The sequence below is a fragment of the Rhinopithecus roxellana genome, chromosome 19 (assembly GCF_007565055.1).
Source record: "Rhinopithecus roxellana isolate Shanxi Qingling chromosome 19, ASM756505v1, whole genome shotgun sequence".
In the NCBI taxonomy this organism is placed as follows: Eukaryota; Metazoa; Chordata; class Mammalia; order Primates; family Cercopithecidae; genus Rhinopithecus; species Rhinopithecus roxellana.
The window spans coordinates 69,443,473-69,459,918 of NC_044567.1; the positions used below are offsets into that span (position 1 = coordinate 69,443,473).

Here is a 16,446-nt window from a genome sequence, read left to right on the forward strand (position 1 = left end):
ACCCCAAGCCCTATGGAAAGATTCCGGGAGAAGGATCCCTGAGCCCCAGCCCCCCACTTCAATCCCAGACCTCCCCTCCACAAGGACCCCTGTTTTTCACCTCTTGGTCTCTGGGACATCTCTCTCTTCTCTCACTTTAATCTCCCTAATCCTCCAGGATTGGAGTTGAGCTGCTTCTCCCCACTAAATTCCAGCTGTGAGTAAAGTAGGCCATCTCTGAACCGACCAGCTGTCCCATTCCCCCAGGTCCCAGGGCACCAGCACCGCCACCATCTTGCTCCACACACCCTGGCCCCCTCTCCCCATAGGCAGGCAGAACCTAGGCACACTCTCCTGAGAAACCAGCAAAGAGGGCCTCCTCACAGAGGGCTCCAGCAGCTCAAAAAGAAGCTGACCCCACCTCTCTCTCCTCCGGGGCCTCCTCTCACCCCAGTGAGAATTGCAGAAAGAAGGGTAGAAATTGTTTGGAACTTCCTGACCTAGGGCTAGAGAAGTTGGGGTTTCACGGGTAAGAGGCAGAAGAATTCCTGCAGTTCCTCTCAGGCCCGGGAGGAATCCATCTGCCTGGGCACATGGTCTCTGGAAGTAACAGAGAGCAGAGACAGAAGGGAACGTTCAGGAAGGTCTCAGAGGCTTTATTAAGGGAAGCGCAATGAACCTGGCGGGGCCTTCCTACTGGGAAACTGTAGCTGCTTCAAGAGTTAGTGAAATGGCTTACGTCTCAGAAGAATACACTTAGGGCACTCACACCCTAGCTTGGGTGCCCCCGCCACCATGCCCTCCCTTTTGTGTTGGCCGAGACAGATTTCATAAGGAACCTTAGAGTCTGTCTTTCGGTGCCTCTACCTCTGCCATCTACCTTACACTTCTCTCCCTACTTCTCTCTCCTAACCCCACCGGAGAAGCTCTCCCCTCAGTCCACCTCCATCCCTCTGGCTGCAGTTACTTAAGCCCCTTCCTCTTCTGTCCCATCCTATCCCATCACCCCGTCGGAGGACTAGACTCTAGTTCGGACGGGCGGGATTAAGGAGTTTGGGGGAGACGAGAGACGCTTGGAGATCCCCCTAGGTCAGCGGAACGCAGGGCCGGGCTCCAGGGAACTACAGCTCCCAGCATGCCCCGGGGCCCGCAACCGCCGCCGCCCGGTGCACTCTGGACGATGAGTCAGGGCTAGGAGCCCCAGGACTTGGGCGTACAGGACGCCAGAGCTGGGTCAGCGCTCCGTCCAACGACGCCCAGAGACACTCGGAGATGCAGGCGGCTCGGATAGCCCCGAGCTTGGGGCGGCAGCTGCTGAGGCTAGGGAGCGGAAGGTCTGTGTATGGACAAGAGGGACGGGGGGCAGCGGCCCTGGGCACCGGGCCAGGACTGAACCCCCACTCCCCACAGCTCGCGGCCCACGGCGCTCCTGGGGCAGCCCCGGCCCGGCCCTGCCCGGCGGCCCTATGCCGGAAGTGCCGCTCAGGTAAGTCGCGGCAGCCTTGGCAAGGGGCTGTGGGAGCAGCGGTCCGCTTAGGCGCCCGCCTCCCGCCGTCGGCAGGGGTCTCCCTCTTGGTGCTAGGCACCTGCCCACGGCTCTGTCGCCGAAAGTAGGGGAAAGGGCAATCCAGGGTGCCCTAGGGCGAAACTAGGGGAAAGGTCACCGCTTCGCGCCGCCTCGCCTGTGCTCCCCTTGGCACAGCGGAAGTCCCTTCCCTGGACTTGCTAACCATCTCTTTTCCCAGCTGGCTCTGGACAAGTCAGATGCCCACCTCTCTGACGCTCTGAACAAGGAAAAACCGGCCAAAGCGGTAGGTACCCCCGAGGCCAGGTGGACCTTAGCCGGAGACACTCACCCCAACCAGAGTCCTGAAACTCGCCTCTCTCTGCCCAGGAATCTAAGTCCTTTGCTGTGGCGATGTTCAAAGGCCAGCTCACCACAGATCAGGTGTTCCCATACCCGTCTGGTAAGGGAAGGGGTAATCAGAGCTGGGTGGGGCCAGGGTGGTTTCCCCTGCCAGCCTGGCCTGACCAGCCTGTCCCCCACCCCAGTGCTCAACCAAGAGCAGACAGAGTTTCTTAAAGAGCTGGTGGAGCCCGTGTCCCGTTTCTTCGAGGTAAGGACTGACTCGGGGCTTGGTCCCTGGTGGGGTAGATGGAGATGTTAAGCTCAAAAGGAGCCTGGATGTGGGATCCTGTGCCTTCCCCAGGAAGTGAACGATCCTGCCAAGAATGACACTCTGGAGATGGTGGAGGAGACCACTTTGCAGGGCCTCAAGGAGCTGGGGGCCTTCGGTCTGCAAGTGCCCAGTGAGCTGGGTGGTGTGGGCCTTTGCAACACCCAGGTGAGGGCACCCCATCGCCACATCCCAGTATCTCATTCTCCAGCTTGGCAGACTCAGCTCCTTTGCCATCTCTAGGGTCAAGGTCTCTTCTAAGCATCTGCCCTGGGTGCCTGTGGGATGGATGTTAACTCTCCAAACATAACACAATTTACATGCAGTCCCCTAGGGGTGAACCATGGGCCTCACCCTGATTCCCAGGTCCTTACAGCTCTCTAAGTTGGGGATTGCCTAACAATAGACTAGTAGCAAGTCATGCTCCTACCTAGACTTCAGACAGACCAGCATTCTCTTCTGTGCCCTTTGCACGCCCCACTTCCTTTCCACACACTGGGGATGGCCCAGGTCAGGCACTGCCCTAGGTCAGGAACCGCCCTGCTGCCCACACTCTCCTGTTAAGGTCAGGTCCCGCTGCAGCCAGTGACAGCCCCAGATCCCTGCTTCCCCTCTAGTACGCCCGTTTGGTGGAGATCGTGGGCATGCATGACCTTGCCGTGGGCATTACCCTGGGGGCCCATCAGAGCATCGGTTTCAAAGGCATCCTACTCTTTGGAACGAAGGCCCAGAAAGAAAAATACCTCCCCAAACTGGCATCTGGTGAGGCAACCCTAGGAGACCCAGGGATTGGGGGGTATACTGAGCCTGGCACAGATTAGGCCAGTTGGTACTTAGATTATCAGATGGCTGGGCATTTCGGTCGGGGGAAGATCTGGGGAGGCATCACGGTGTGCTGGTTGGGACATGCAAAAGAAAACTGGATACTCCCAGGTGTTAAAGGGGAACTTGCCTGCTGGAGGGATGGAGAAGTGGGCCGAGGGGACTTTGAAGCTCCTCAGAACTTGGGGTAAAGGAGCTCTCTCCCCAACAGGGGAAACTTTGGCCGCTTTCTGTCTAACCGAGCCCTCAAGCGGGTCAGATGCAGCCTCCATCCGAACCTGTGCTGTGCCCAGCCCCTGTGGAAAATACTACACCCTCAATGGAAGCAAGCTTTGGATCAGGCAATCTGCCTCCCATCTCTCCCCTTCTCCTCCGCCCAATTCCAGGCCCCACTGCTCCCCGTCCTCCATACCCTGAATGTCCCTCATTCCTCCACAGTAATGGGGGCCTGGCAGACATCTTCACAGTCTTTGCCAAGACACCAGTTACAGATCCAGCCACGGGGGCCGTGAAGGAGAAGATCACAGCTTTTGTGGTGGAGAGGGGCTTCGGGGGTGTTACCCAGTGAGTGAATTTGGTTTGGGAGAGCTTAGGACTGAGGGGCAGGACTGGGTTCCTGGGCAGATGGCTGTTGCAAGTCACCCGGGGATGTGTGCAAAAGCCAAAGCAGGTGGACTGAATGTGGCCTTTGGGACGAATATGTATGCAACTGAGCTAAAGTTTTGGCTCCAGCAACCAAGTCCAACACAAAATAGGACATAGCCAGGCCTCCTTAGCCTTCAGGGCCTGGGGGTAAGTGTTGGCTGTAGCCTCTAATAGTCTAGGAGTTGTAATTCCTCCCTAGTGCATAAAGAGCGAAGGAGCAGTTTTTCCCCACTGACAACCTGTTGAACACACCTCTGCTTTCCCACACTGCCCTGACACAGTGGGCCCCCTGAGAAGAAGATGGGCATCAAGGCTTCAAACACAGCAGAGGTGTTTTTTGATGGAGTACGGGTGCCATCGGAGAATGTGCTGGGTGAGGTTGGGAGTGGCTTCAAAGTCGCCATGCACGTCCTCAACAATGGAAGGTTTGGCATGGCTGCGGCCCTGGCAGGTACCATGAGAGGAATCATTACTAAGGCGGTGAGTACCCTGTCCGAGTCCCCAGGTAACCCGAACAGTAGTCTCACTGTCCCCCTTGCCGTGTGTCCCTGATCACTTGCAGGCACTCCCTACACCAGAAACTCCTCCCCTACCAGCAGCCGCAGACTTGTTAGCTTAGGTCTCCATCTAGCATAGACTGAACTCTGCTTGTATGCAAAGCCCATCCCTGTGGCGCAAGCCCAGCCCCTCTCTAGGGAGACTGTAGAACCACACTGAACCACAGTGGGATACATGGACCCTCTTCCAGGTAGATTATGCCACTAATCGTATCCAGTTTGGGGAGAAAATCCACAACTTTGGGCTGATCCAGGAGAAGCTGGCCCGGATGGTTACGCTGCAGTATGTAACTGAGGTGAGGGCCTCCCAAGCCCCTCTTCCCTGGAGCCCTGGGGCTTTCTTCCCAGTTGGGTCAGACTACAACCCCCAGCAGCACCTGGGGCAGTGGGTCTCCAGCTTTACACCAATGCCCTAGGGGATGCGGGGAGGCATAGTCAGCTCAGCTTCTGCCGAAGGGAGAGCGCAACGATGTTCTGCTCAGGTGCCTGCCAGCAGTACCAGAAGTTAATTCTACCCCATCCCTTACGTCCACCCCTTTTAAGAAAACAAATACCGGCCAGGCGCTTGTGGCTCACGCCTGTAATCCCAGCACTGTGGGAGGCCGAGGCAGGTGGATCACAAGGTCAGGAGATCGAGACCATCCTGGCTAACATGGTGAAACTCTGTCTCTACTAAAAATACAAAAAATTAGCCGGGCGTGGTGGCAGGCGCCTGTAGTCCCAGCTACTCGGGAGGCTGAGGCAGGAGAATGGCGTGAACCCGAGGTGGAGCTGGCAGTGAGCTGAGATTGTGCCACTGCACTCCAGCCTGGGCACCAGAGCGAGACTCCGGAAAAAAAAAACAAATACCTGGAAGCACCTGATGAACTGACCCAGAACAACTATTTGCCTGACCTAGGCCTGACCTAACAAGCTAGGTCATCCCTAATCTTGGAGATCTGGGTGATGAACCCAAGTCTGACAAAGCCCTTTGCAATTTTCCTTCCCATGTCCCAACCATGCAACTTCAGTCCATGGCTTACATGGTGAGTGCTAACATGGACCAGGGATTCACGGACTTCCAGATAGAGGCCGCCATCAGCAAAATCTTTGGCTCGGTGAGGTCCCAGGCATGCTGGGAGGGAGTCCAGTTTGGGAGCTCAGCTCCCAAAACCAGTCTCATCTGTTCTTTGTCCCTAGGAGGCAGCCTGGAAGGTGACAGATGAATGCATCCAAATCATGGGGGGTATGGGCTTCATGAAGGTACAGGACGGTCTTCGGAGCCTCGGTTGGGCCAGGGGTGGGTAGGCGCATCTCAGCAGGGGCATATAATTTGTGTGGCCCTGTGCCAGGAACCTGGAGTAGAGCGTGTGCTCCGAGATCTTCGCATCTTCCGGATCTTTGAGGGGACAAATGACATCCTTCGGCTGTTTGTGGCTCTGCAGGGCTGTATGGTAAGAGGGAGAATTGGGTGGGGGTAGAGGTGGGGAGGACAGTGAGTCCTGACTGCTGGACCCTCTTCCCCCATAGGACAAAGGAAAGGAGCTCTCTGGGCTTGGCAGTGCTCTAAAGAATCCCTTTGGGAATGCTGGCCTCCTGCTAGGAGAGGCAGGCAAACAGCTAAGGCGGTAGGCTTAGGGTCAGGGCCAGGGGAGGGCAGGCGGTGTATGACAACTAACCAGTCATTCTCCCTCTTCCTCTCAGGCGGGCAGGGCTGGGCAGCGGCCTGAGTCTCAGTGGAATTGTCCACCCGGAGTTGAGTCGGAGCGGTGAGCTGGTAAGTGGCCAGGGGTCCAGGAGAGCCTGCGTCAGGAACTGTAGCTGACGGCCCCTCTGAGCCCTGCACTCTCCCCATCTTTTCAGGCAGTACAGGCTCTGGAGCAGTTTGCCACTGTGGTGGAGGCCAAGTTGATAAAATACAAGAAGGGGATTGTCAGTGAGTGAGCTCTATACCCTTCCACCCCTCCCTTTCCTCTCCTTGAGACTAATGCCCCCACCCCCACCCCACCTACCCGGCAGATGAACAGTTTCTGCTGCAGCGGCTGGCAGACGGGGCCATCGACCTCTATGCCATGGTGGTGGTTCTCTCGAGGTGAGGAGGCAGGTGGGGAATGCCTGAGCCGCAGGGGGCCTGGGCCTGGATCCCAGCCGGCCCAGATTTATTTTCATCTCCTGCTTCCTGCCAGGGCCTCAAGATCCCTGAGTGAGGGTCACCCCACGGCCCAGCATGAGAAAATGCTCTGTGACACCTGGTGTATCGAGGTGAGACTCGGGGCTGCCAAGCTCAGGTGAGGGCTACAGGTGCAGGCCCAACCCTCCTTCCCTCTCCCCAGGCTGCAGCCCGGATCCGAGAAGGCATGGCCGCCCTGCAGTCTGACCCCCAGCAGCATGAGCTCTACCGCAACTTCAAAAGCATCTCCAAGGCCTTGGTGGAGCGGGGTGGTGTGGTCACCAGCAACCCACTTGGCTTCTGAATACTCCCGGCCAGGGTCTGGCCTGGTTATGTGCCTTCCCTCAAGCCAAAGCCCCTCTCCTTTGGGCCCTGGTTTGTCCCGAAGGGGGCCTAGTATTCCCAGGACTGTGCCTGCTCTCAAGAGCACTTACTGCCTCGCAAATAATAAAAATTTCTAACCAGTCATGCTTTGCTCCTGTGTGTCCGTTCTTTCCCTCTGCTGCCTGCCTCCCTCCCAAAGAAAGGAGCCAGAGGCGTGGGGATTTTGCCTCTATTGCTTTATTTGGTGTTTTATACAAGTGACTAAAATAAATAGAGTAACAAAGGCAGCTACATGGCCCAAATCTCCCAGCTTCCTCAGGCTGCTGTCTAGGGTGCCTAACCCCAAGGTACCACTGACCACCCCCAAACCTGCACAGGGCAGGGCTATGGGTAACTGGAGGAGGAGGTCACATTCTGGGGTTAGAAGGGGCCCAACGGACGGGAATTCTTCATATAAAAGAGAAAATACCTATTTAAAAAGTCCCAAAAATGTAAGAAACTCTATTTTAACCCCCAAAAAGGCTTATAAAAAAAAAAAAGCTAAAAATAATGAAAGATCCCTTGTCTACCCGAGGGAAGGGGGAGGAACCAGGCACTGCTGGTGAGAGTCACAGTGGCCACAATCTCATATATGGCAGCAGCTGGTAGGCTGAGCCCAGGCACTGTAAGAGCAAGCACATGATGGCCAGGACACCCAGTCACACACCAGGAGCGCCAGGCCAAGCCTGGCCCCACAGTGGGCTACATAACATCCACAAAGAACTCGCTGGGATTGCCCATGGCCATGTGGAAGCTTTGGCGGCTGGCTGTCAGTTCTGGCGGCACAGAGCCCAGGTCTCTGACTGGAGGGGCCCCCGGAGGCTGCACTGCTGGAGGGACTGGAGGTGGGGGTGGGGGCATCATGACCACCATCATGGGGTTGTAGGGGAGGGCCATGCCAGGGGGTGGTCCATAGGGATGGAGCCCCGAGTGGGTTCGGAGATTAGGGGCACCCCCAGTTGAGCCTCTGGATGGAGGAGGGCCCCCATCGCCAGTCCCACTTGGTTCCCCACCCCGCCGAAGGCTGCCCCCTCGGCTGGAGGGCTCAGACTCACTGCCACTGCCGGACTTGGACTCGGGGGCCCGCTCCTCGGGCCTCCCTGTGCGCCCTGCCCCCCCATCACTCCGTGTCGACCCACTGCTCCGGCTGCCTGTGGAGGGAGGGGAGGGGCAACTGAGTCCTCACCTAGGCTCCTCCCTGGCTCCCCTCTGATCCACCCTCAGACCCTAGGTGTACAGGTATGTGGGGATGACTTACCTTCACTGTGTTGGCTGCTGGCACTGCCCCCACCAAAGGTATAAGATGAAAGTTCATGGTAGGGTGGGGGCTGCGGGCTGTAGGGGTGTGGGGCCGGGTATTGGTAGGAGAAAGTGGGCAGCAAGGGCCAGGGGGTGGCCCCCGGCAGAGGAGCCAGGGTATCCTGGTCCGAAGCCCCACTGGAGCCATCGTTGTCATTGAGAGACAGGTTGACTAGGTCTGGAAAGCAAGGGAAGCGAGGAAGAAATCACTGCTTCAAGACGCTAAGGCCCCAAGACATGGAATGGAGAGCAACTGGGAAGTTCTCCCAGACCCACCCACGATGGGGCTCAAAACAGGGGTTCACAAGGGTCTCTGACAGGAAACTCCCATCTACTTCTGCCATGAGGGCAGGGGCGCAGCCAGGGCCACCACTAGCCCATGTCTTTGTGGAACTCAGGAGGAGGTGCACCCTCCCCCGGTGGACAGTCCTGCACCTGGCGCGTGGCTTGTCCAGCAGCGCATGGGTGGACGTCAGCCCCCATCCTCGGCCAATGCAGGACCTAGTGCGGGACACACGCTACTCGACCATCCATGGTGGCCCTGGCTGCGGTTTCTAGGCTAGGTCTAGGGTTGGAGAGGCAGAACAAGGCAGGCAAAGCCACACTCCCAGAGTTGGGGCAGAGGAACTCACAGCTCTCACAGCCACCACTGAGGTCTCCGAAGACGTAATAGCACTGCTCAGAGAAGGTGATCTTGTTGACGGTGTGTCGGATCAGGCCCGCTTTGAGCAGCCCGCTGGCATACTTGCGGGCCTCCCGCCGCTCAGGAAAGCCCTCCACGTGATGGTAGAGCCAGTCAACCACATCCGAGCCTGGGAGCATCCACAGCGGAAAAAGGCCTCAGGTTCTCCTTCCAACTCCTGCTCTCGCCTCTGCCTGTGCCACTCCCAGCTTTGGCTGCCTCCTCCTCCCCTTCTCCAGCCACCTGCCGAGGACCCAGCCGTACCCAGAAAGGCATTAGGGATGGTGATCTTGAGCCACATGCGGTCCCGGACTTCCAGTCCAGACTCTGGAGCTGCCATGGCCTTGGTCACCGATGCCATGTCCGTATGGATGGAAAGACCCCGGCCCTCACAGCCTGGCAGAGGAGACCACAAGGAATCAGAGTCAGGGATCACTCCCACAAAGGCAATGGGTCAGACCACTGCAGGACAGCCTTCTGCTGGGAGGGTGGGATGCGGTGGGCTGGTGGCTCACCATCAGGCAAAGAGGATCCAGATGTAATGGTGCTCATGGAAGAGGAGCCCGGATAGGCTGGGAAGGTGCCAGTCAGAGCCGCAGAGTGGGACACCCAGGCAGCAGGGTCAATTGGCTGGATGGGCTCATCTGGGACAAAGATGGCACCAAAATGACCCATTCTCAGTCCCCAAAAGCCAGCCCAGTCCCTCCCTGACTCAGCCTCCTGTTCCACCTCTGCCTGGACCCTCCTCCCACCCATTCCCCATGACCAGAGGTCCAGCCCCAGCCTCCTAGCTGGCCCCCACCCCCAACTTCAGGCCCCCTCCCTGAGTGTCACTCACTTCGAGGGAGAGTGAAATAGGCCTGAGGAGAGGGATCCCAGCACTTGGCCACAGTCAGCACAATGGGGCTATGGGGAAGAGAAGTCCAGTCAAGGGCGCAGGGGAAGAGGAGGCCTCAGGAGGGTGGGGGCCTGAAGCAAGGATGGATTAAGAGACACAAAGAGAGGGAGAAGCAAGCACATCGTGGCTGGGCTAGAGAAGGTGAGGGTGGAAGGCACCACAATACGGATGACTCATCAACATGGAAAACTCTTAAAAACATACTGCCAAATGAGACAAGAGAGTACACGCTGTACAATTCCATTCACAGAAAGACCAAAAACAGGTAAAATGAAACCGTGGTGTTCAAGGATACATGCAAGAGTGGTAACTATCGAGTGATGCAAAGCTTTTATCTGTTATGGTGATAGCCAAAGAAGTCAGGAGAGTGACCACCCCCGGGGGAGGGAGGCATTTGGGAGCAGGAAGGGACATCTGGGGAGGAGGTTCTAGAATATCAGCAATCTCCTATCTGATGGTCTAGGTGGCAGTGACATGGATATTCACTCTAGTATTATGTGATACGTCATGCATTTGTTTCACGTACTTTGAACGTTATGTCCTAGCACTTTTTTTTTTTTTTGAGACGGAGTCTCGTTCTGTCGCCCAGGTTGGAGTGCAGTGGTGTGATCTCGGCTCACTGCAACCTCCGCCCCCTGGGGTTCAAGTGATTCTCCTGTCTCAGCCTCCTCACTAGCTGGGACTACAGGTGTGCGCCACCACCCCCACTTAATTTTTGTATTTTTAGTAGAGACAGGGTTTCACCATGTTGGTCAGGCTGGTCTCAAACTCCTGACCTCTGGCGATCCACCCAACTCGGCCTCCAAAAGTGCTGGGATTATAGGCATGAGCCATCACGCCTTACTACTTAATAAAACTGCAAAACAAAACACGAAAGAGAAAAAAAAAAAAAGAGGACTGAGGACCTGCAGCCTGCTTGGCAACTTACCCAGGCTTGTGCACAATGTCCCTCAGCACCCGCACGGCGTCGTCATTGCCCATGTTCTCGAAGTTCATGTCATTCACCTGGAAGCAGGGCACGTGGGTCAGAGGCATGCTGGGAGAGGCTGAGGGCTCCCGTGCAGGGCAGCTCGGTGGCCATACCCCAGCATACCTGCAAAAGCATGTCCCCTGGCTCAATGCGCCCGTCGGCTGCCACAGCCCCACCCTTCATGATGGAGCCAATGTAGATGCCTCCGTCTCCCCGCTCATTGCTTTGGCCCACAATGGAGATACCCAGGAAGTTGTACTTCTCTGTGGAGAGAGGCCATGTGAGAAGAGGAGGCCCCCGCCGCAGGACCCCCAGAACCCTAGAGAGAGAGGCCATGTGAGGAGAGGAGCCCCAGCCGCAGGACCCTTGGAACCCTAGAGACCAGGCCCTCCCCACGCCCTAGCCACAGGCTCTCCCCATACCCATGTTTAGCGTGACTGTGATGATATTGAGAGACATGGTGGAATCTGTGACGCTGCTGAAGGACGATGTCTGTGGTGGGAAAAGAAGGAGCTAGAGTGCCCTTCAATAACCCAGGGTCAACCCTGGGGTGCTGCCAGTGTCCAGACACCACCCAAACCAAAGCCTATGCCCCACCTTCTCCCAGCACCAGCCTTCCCGTGGGAACCCCTCACCCTCTCCAGGCGGGGTGGCCGCTGCTTCCTCCGCCGTCGGTGGCGCTTAAGGAGGCGGGAGGCACTGCTCTGCTCCGTGGAGCTGCTGAACCTGCCAGGAGGTTGGAAGGAGAGCAAACATAGGCCAAAGTGGTCATGGGGTCAAGAGAAAGAACGAGAGGATTGACTGGAGGAGAAGAAACGGGGCTGGGCGCGCTGGGGAGAGCTGTGTGGAGCCACACCTGCTCATGGTGTCCTCCTCGTCCGAGTCCCCCAGGCTGGTACTCTCCAGCTCACTGGTCATGAGGGTAGAGGAGCTCTCATATCCGGCCAGGTGGCGCTCCAGCCTTGAGGGGCCACCAGTCCTGTGGCCCCCAGCTGCTGGAAGGCCAGGGGGCAGGAAGCTCAGGAATCAAGCTTCCCCCTGCTCACCCCACCAAGGCTGGGGTCTGGCCCAGCCCTTCCCGGCCCCCAGGCCTGCCCCTCACCGCCATGCTCACTGCTGTCTCTCCTGCGAGGCCGCTCCCGTCTCAGTGACACTACTGACTCGGTTTCTGTCTCAGGCTCCAGATTCTCATGGCTGCTGGACACATTAGGGCTGGACAGGCAGAGATGGTTTCCAATCCACATCAGGAGAACAGGGTTCCGGATCCTAGGCGTACCCTACCAAAAGGCCTGGGTTCCCTCCTCACCTCCCTCTCCCACAGTCAACAATCAGAAGGACTCACTGAAAGGATGGAGGCCTTGAGTCCCCAATGCCGCTGGTCCTCTCGGGTGGCAAAGGGGGTAAAGGTGGGGCTGGAGGCGCCAGTTCTGCCCGAGGCTCGTGGGCTGGAGGAGCCATCTCGGGTTGGGGATTATCTGAGGACACCAGCTAGAAGGGTGCAAACAATAAACAGTGGCTCACCTAGGAGTCGGGGTGTGACAGGTTGCAGTAAGTGAAAGAATGAGAAAGGGTCTCAGAGAGCTGGAGAAGAGCAAAATAACCTAGCAAGTATTAGAGACTCCAGAAGGAGAAGGCTGAGGGCCTCCCGCTGGCTCTCCAAACAGATAGGAGGTACAGAACCAGGGCTGCTAATACCTGGCCTGGGAGAGGGCTACAGAAACAGACTGAGGCCTGGGGAAGTTTGGCAATGCAGAGGGGACCCAGCCCTCGGCGTCTGCACCTCTTACCCAGGATACCACCCTTCCGTTGAAGCAGGGGAGGCGGGCGTTGTCATCTGAAATTTCTTCTTTCACCACTCTGCCAAGAGACAAGGTGGAGGTCAGTGAGCTGGACCAACCACCCCCACCCCCACCCCCATCAAAGTTCCTCCCAATCTTCACCTGGCTCCAGGATGCTGACTTTCTCCTGCCCTGTTCAGGTCTTCTCTTACATTGAAAGAACTCACTCTGACATCTACGAAATCTCCAAACTCAATCCCCTTTCCTTATTTCTCCTCTCCGTAACGCACCCTCAGGGGCGTAGTGCTGTTCTAAAGACTTCCGTGAGTCTGATTCAAACCTCTCAGTACAATTTCAAAGGCAATGCCCTATGCTGATACAGCTGCCTAAGATACCTATCTAACGAGACTGGCAGGTAGCCTCCTCTCAACTCCATCCCTGTTCCTTACAAACCTTCCAAAAAGGCCAGGCACGGTGGCTCACGCCTGTAATGCTAGCACTTTGGGAGGCCGAGGTGGGCAGATCACCTGAGGTCAGGAGTTCAAGACCAGCCTGGCCAACATGGTGAAACCCCGTCTCTACTAAAATACAAAAATTAGCTGGGCATGATGGTGGGTGCCTATTATCCCAGCTACTCAGGAGACTGAGACGGGAGAGTCGCTTGAACCCAGGAGACGGTGGTTGCAGTGAGCCAAGATTGCGCCACTGCACTCCAGCCTGAGCAGCTGAGCAAGAATCTGTCTCAAAAAAAAAAAAAAAAAAAACAAACAAACAAAAAAAAAACCTTCCAAAAAAAGGCTTCGGTCCTCAACCAAGTTTCTACTCTTATACTTTCCTTTAGTTTTCTCTAATTCATTTATAGAAGACTGTCCTTTCTTGAGTAAAAACACCTATTAGAGGCCAGGCATAGTGGCTCACACCTGTAATCCCAGCATTTTGAGAAGCCGAAGTGGCTGGATTACCTGAGGCCAGGAGCTGGCCAACATGATGAAACCCTGTCTCTCCTAAAAATACAAAAATCAGCCGGGCACAGTGGTGCACACCTATATAATCCCAACTACTCCGGAAGCCGAAGTAGGAGAATCGCTTGAACCCAGGAGGCGGAGGTTGCAGTGAGCTGAGATTGCGCCACTGCACTCCAGCCTGGGCGACAGAGTGAGACTCCACCTCAAACAAACAAACAAAAAACAACAAAAAACAAAACCACCCATTAGATCAAACAATGGAACCTCCTCATTAGACTGAAAGCTCCCAAGGAGAGAGCAAGCTGGGATTCCCACTCCCCTGTGCCTCATCTGGCATAAAATTCGGCACGAAGCAATCTGCTCAGCCTGACAGATCCCAAAGCCCAGCCTTAGGGTCATCTCTCCAATGGGTTCCCTGTGGTAGACTGGACTTGCCTCTTCTTCTTAACCACGACATCAAACCATGAACACTTACTCTCATCAACACCATGTCCAGGTCACACACCACACACTGACACTTAGGCACTGACAAATACTGTCAACTAAATGAATAAACGTATAAAGCATCAGACTCTCTGCCCTGGTTGTTTCTCTCTCTCTTTCCACACACACCCTTGCCCCCAAATTAGGACACCTTGTCTAATTAACCCGTTAGCCTAATATGGTCATAAGAGCCAGGATATATATCAACTTAAACCATTTGCTGTCAATGTGACAACACAGCCCAGTCACTACCAATCTGTCTCAGCATCATGTAGGATTCTTCCGAACATAACACAATTTCAGCATAGCTCAGTCCACTCTTAAATTATTCTGTATCACCATAACCTTTATAGAGTAGTCAGCCTCAATACTAATGACAATTACCATTCACCAAGGATTTACTACATACCACACACCTGAACTAACCATTTCATTCTGTGATTTTCTCCGTGTCACACACGACATCAAGACACAAAATTTAAATTAAGTGTCCAAGATTGCATTGCTGACAACTAGAAGAACCTTGACTTAAAGCCAAGATAACTCCCAAGATAGTATCACCCTTCCCATGTCAAACAATCTTTCTAGCTAGAGTACAGTTTGTTCAGTTCTTCTAAAACCCATGCTATCCCAACTTAATCCAGCCTGCCTTCAAAAAAGCAGAGGTTGGGCCGGGCGCAATGGCTCATGCCTGTAATCCCAGCACTTTGGGAGGCCGAGGCCGGCCGATCATGAGGTCAGTAGATCGAGACCATCCTGGCTAACACGATGAAACCCCGTCTCTACTAAAAAATACAAAAAATTAGCCGGGTGTGGTGGCGGGCACCTGTAGTCCCAGCTACTGGGGAGGCTGAGGCAGGAGAATGGCGTGAACCTGGGAGGCGGAGCTTGCAGTGAGCCGAGAATGAGCCACTGCACTCCAGCCTGGGCGACAGAGCGAGACTCTGTCTTTAAAAAAAAGAAAGAAAGAAAGAAAAAAAGCAGAGGTTGAGGACCCAGAGAGGGCTCAGCCCCAAAGGCCATAAACACAAAAGGGCTTTCTCTGCATTATTTACACGCCAATATAGTCCAAGATAGCCCTGAATGTCCAAATTACCCTAGGACAGCCCAATCTATTCTAGCACAGCCTACAATGTCCCCACACGCAGCTGTCTGCACCAGTATAGACTAGAATACCCCAATACATGTACTACCATGGGCCCCAACAGCCTTGTCTGCCCCCATACTGAGTGCTCCAATAAAACCATGTCTTGCCCCAAGAGAAACCAGGATTAACCAATACAGCCCAGTAGAGTTCATAATGGCCCACGTTTTTTGTTTTGTTTTTTGTTTTTTTTTTTGGAGATGGAGTCTTGCACTGTCGTCCAGGCTGGAGTGCAGTGGCCCGATCTCGGCTCACTGCAACCTCCGCCTCCCAGGTTCAAGCGATTCTCCCTGCTTCAGCCTCCCAAGCAGCTGGGACTACAGGCGCCCGCCACCACGCCCGGCTAATTTTTTGTATTTTTAGTTAGTAGAGATGGGGTTTCACCGTGTTAGCCAGGATGGTCTCGATCTCCTGACTTCGTGATCCGCCCGCCTCGGCCTCCCAAAGTGCTGGGATTACAGGCGTTACAGGACTCCTGAGAACGTACTAAACGACCAGACGATAGATCAATTTACTCAGTACAGTCTAGAATACTCCAAAATAAACCAGTATGTCCCCACCTATTCCAGTAGAGCCTAATCTTCTCTAATCTGGTTTAGGTTATCCTAGTCTGTCCGTGTGCCTCAATCTATCCAAGCATAACCTTGTCCATCCTGGGAGAGTCAACCTACCTCAGCATAGTACAATCTGCTCCACCACAGGCCAGAAAATCGTAGTGTGGCCCGAAGTAGATGTGTGCCCCTCCACGTCGCCCAATCCACTCCAGCAAAGCCCCCGTCGGTCCTATCTAGGCCTTGCGCTCACCCGAAATCCTGATCCATAGACTTGAAAAAGTACTTGGCGCCCGCGGGCCGCTGCAGGACGCTCTTGAAATCGCCGAGGGTGATGCGCTCGGCGGGAACAGGGATCTTCACCAGGTATGGAGTCTCTTCCTCATCCAGGTGGTAAATCACCTTCGTCTCCCCAACCCCACCGCCCCCAGCGCTGCTGCCCGCCATGGTCTCGCCCGCGCGCTCCCGGGCTCCACCGCCCACCCAAGGGGCTAATGGCCCCTGCCGCGCCTGCGCACACCCGCAAGCCGACGCGGGAGCGCGGACAGGACGGACCCAGTACTGGAGAGAAGCAAAGAGAAAAAAGCAGGGGTCGGCAAGGGTGGCGGCGGGGGGCGGGCCGCGAGGTGCGACTCAAAGCTGCGGTCTCAGCGGCCGCCGCGCGCCACCGCCACCGACAACGCGAGCGTCCTCCAGGTCCCCGCCCACCTCTCCTCATGTCACGTGACCTAAACCCGCCCACCCGCGCTTTGCAGCCGCCCCCGTCACGTGACCCCTCCCAGTCACGTGACCGCGTGACTCCTCCTAGTGCCCCCGCCACGTGATCGCTGCCTTCAGCAACGGTCTCCCAGCCCCCAAAGGTGTACCCCAGCCGAGGTCCTCTGAGCACCCAGGCTAAGCTGGCCTGTGCCCTCAGGAAGCGGACAGTCGACTCCCACCCGGCTTTACCCCACCCCGGCGGGAGCGCGAAGCAACTCTGACCCG

At 56.0% G+C, this 16,446-nt stretch overlaps 2 protein-coding genes across 3 annotated transcripts; one reads left to right on the forward strand and one right to left on the reverse strand.

The window, feature by feature from the left end:
• The first annotated feature begins 679 nt into the window (after positions 1-679).
• ACADVL (acyl-CoA dehydrogenase very long chain) lies at positions 680-6,797 on the forward strand. The gene is made up of 20 exons (XM_010377338.2): positions 680-1,313; positions 1,390-1,465; positions 1,725-1,790; positions 1,874-1,946; positions 2,032-2,096; positions 2,190-2,324; positions 2,774-2,918; positions 3,190-3,319; positions 3,417-3,542; positions 3,905-4,103; positions 4,372-4,476; positions 5,191-5,277; positions 5,360-5,422; positions 5,512-5,613; positions 5,690-5,787; positions 5,864-5,936; positions 6,023-6,095; positions 6,179-6,251; positions 6,346-6,421; positions 6,493-6,797. Exons 1-20 carry the CDS (start codon positions 1,252-1,254, stop codon positions 6,631-6,633), a joined length of 1,968 nt encoding a protein of 655 aa, XP_010375640.1. The 5' UTR covers positions 680-1,251; the 3' UTR covers positions 6,634-6,797.
• Positions 6,798-6,872: 75 nt separating this feature from the next.
• On the reverse strand, positions 6,873-16,222 carry DVL2 (dishevelled segment polarity protein 2). Of its 2 annotated transcripts, none has more exons than XM_010377334.2 (15): positions 15,716-16,222; positions 12,329-12,398; positions 11,884-12,029; positions 11,656-11,753; positions 11,398-11,533; positions 11,177-11,267; positions 10,964-11,033; positions 10,665-10,804; positions 10,500-10,576; positions 9,512-9,579; positions 9,189-9,317; positions 8,938-9,069; positions 8,624-8,803; positions 7,951-8,169; positions 6,873-7,843 (listed from the first exon to the last, which is right to left on the reverse strand). In XM_010377334.2, exons 1-15 carry the CDS (start codon positions 15,907-15,909, stop codon positions 7,395-7,397), a joined length of 2,199 nt encoding a protein of 732 aa, XP_010375636.1. In that variant the 5' UTR covers positions 15,910-16,222; the 3' UTR covers positions 6,873-7,394. The 2 variants fall into 2 exon arrangements, with proteins under 2 accessions (XP_010375636.1, XP_010375635.1); XM_010377333.2 differs by having other exon boundaries at positions 11,644-11,753.
• Between the last annotated feature and the right edge of the window lie 224 nt (positions 16,223-16,446).

Bases quoted from the DNA above. Each gene is read 5' to 3' on its own strand.
- ACADVL (XM_010377338.2), top strand. From the start codon at position 1,252: ATGCAGGCGGCTCGGATAGCCCCGAGCTTGGGGCGGCAGCTGCTGAGG. The intron at 3,543-3,904 runs GTGAGTGAATTT...GCCCTGACACAG, and splicing joins GGCTTCGGGGGTGTTACCCA to TGGGCCCCCTGAGAAGAAGA. The intron at 5,937-6,022 runs GTAAGTGGCCAG...CCATCTTTTCAG, and splicing joins TGAGTCGGAGCGGTGAGCTG to GCAGTACAGGCTCTGGAGCA.
- DVL2 (XM_010377333.2), bottom strand. From the start codon at position 15,909: ATGGCGGGCAGCAGCGCTGGGGGCGGTGGGGTTGGGGAGACGAAGGTG. The intron at 11,754-11,883 runs GTGAGTCCTTCT...CTGCCTGTCCAG, and splicing joins TCAAGGCCTCCATCCTTTCA to CCCTAATGTGTCCAGCAGCC. The intron at 8,804-8,937 runs GTACGGCTGGGT...GGATGCTCCCAG, and splicing joins CATCCCTAATGCCTTTCTGG to GCTCGGATGTGGTTGACTGG.